General features: G+C 25.5%; 1 protein-coding gene across 1 annotated transcript in view; it reads right to left on the bottom strand.

Moving 5' to 3' along the window:
- Nucleotides 1-1,156: 1,156 nt before the first annotated feature.
- The window catches only part of LOC111640245 (LIM domain-containing protein jub-like), a 51,334-nt gene continuing 50,946 nt past the window's right edge, over nucleotides 1,157-1,544 (bottom strand). The window contains exon 3 of the mRNA XM_023386244.1: nucleotides 1,157-1,268. Coding sequence (XP_023242012.1) covers nucleotides 1,189-1,268 — 80 coding nt within the window. The 3' untranslated portion in view covers nucleotides 1,157-1,188. The remainder of the gene's footprint in view (nucleotides 1,269-1,544) is intronic.

Raw genomic sequence — 1,544 nt, 5'->3', positions numbered from 1 at the left:
TAAAATATTCTACTATTATTATGAAAACATTATTTAGCATTTTAAATCTGAACCTTTTTTAAGGTTTATGAAGTCTTACAGCATGTCACTTAGTCACACTCTTGTTCTGGAAAAGATTACTGTGACTCATTTCTTTGATTTACACTGTACACTAAGACTCAGATCAGTCTTTGTCCAGAATTCTCAGTTCTAGTTGTCTATGTGATATCAGTGCTTCTCTGTTTCATTTATGCTAATTACTTTGCAAACATGGCTCCAAAGATAGCTCTGATAAGAGAGAGAAAAGTCATAAAGTGCCTACTTTAAAGGAAAAAATTAAAGTTTTAGATTTAATGTGAAAAGGAAAAAAAATCTGCTTCTCAAAATGTTTTAAGGTTATTTTTATGATTTATGGTATCATGCTGTTTATTGTTAATACGGTGTTTATTTGTCTTATATATAAAAAAATGTATGATAGGTTGTTAGTATAGGAAATAATAATTAATAGGGTTAGCTATTTTATGTTAATTTCTGATTACAAAAGAGACCTTGATCACAAATGGCAGGGCCCATTATATATTCTTTTTCTGAACATTTTGTTCAAATGGATCTGAAGATGAAATGTAATATGTTTTGAAAAGCATTTAACTGTTATAAATAAATAAACAGACAGAGACTACATCATCTCAACATACAAAACAAGACATTTTTTAAATCTTTATAAATTTAGATAAATATGTATCATGATGAGCATTTTAATGTTGTAAAAATATCAACAACTTTTCATTAATATTATTAATTTGTTAGAGATTTTAACCAAACAGTAATACTTATTTGAAATCTATAATCTGAACTCTATATTTTATACTGTGTTACTGTATATTGTGTAAAATATTTATATATGAATACTAGTTTTAGCAGTATCTTGTTATATTGTAAATTTAATGTCTAAACTATTCAAATGAGGTTTTTTCAATTTCAATGTTCATAGCTTACTAAGACCCAACAATCACAGAATAAATACCTATATATTAGTAGCTCAAACTATATTTACACTTTAAAGAATTAAAAAATATCCTTAATTTAAAAGATGTTCTTATAAATATCCTTACTTTATAAGATTTCTTAATATTTTATTAAATAAAAATATATTTATTTAATATATTATATCATAGTCTTATATTACATCTTAGTTTTTCATATTACTTTTTAAAAACTTACCAAATAATCTTCCTCACAATAAACCTTTCCATGTACATTATAAAAAGCCTTGCCCCGCAAAGCTCTTCCTAAAAACATATAAAAACTTTAAATTAAATGAATTGTAAAAATGATAAAGGACAAACTTGCTTGCTTCAGGAAATTCAAAGTACAGTAGAACCTCGATTATCCGGACTAATTGGGGATGAAGGTAGTCTGGATAAGGAAAAATCCAGATAATCGAAACAAATACTTTAATTTGTCTTTTAATGATAATACAACACGTTTTCTTTTCGATGACATATCGGTAATATTAAAAATAAATACTGTATTTAAATCATGATCAAATTTTCAAGAAACAAACG

Source organism: Centruroides sculpturatus, unplaced genomic scaffold (assembly GCF_000671375.1).
Source record: "Centruroides sculpturatus isolate CEXI.00-Female unplaced genomic scaffold, Cexi_2.0 scaffold1443, whole genome shotgun sequence".
NCBI lineage: Eukaryota > Metazoa > Arthropoda > Arachnida > Scorpiones > Buthidae > Centruroides > Centruroides sculpturatus.
Note: the sequence above shows the minus strand (reverse complement) of the source record. Positions and strands in the feature narration are given on the sequence as shown.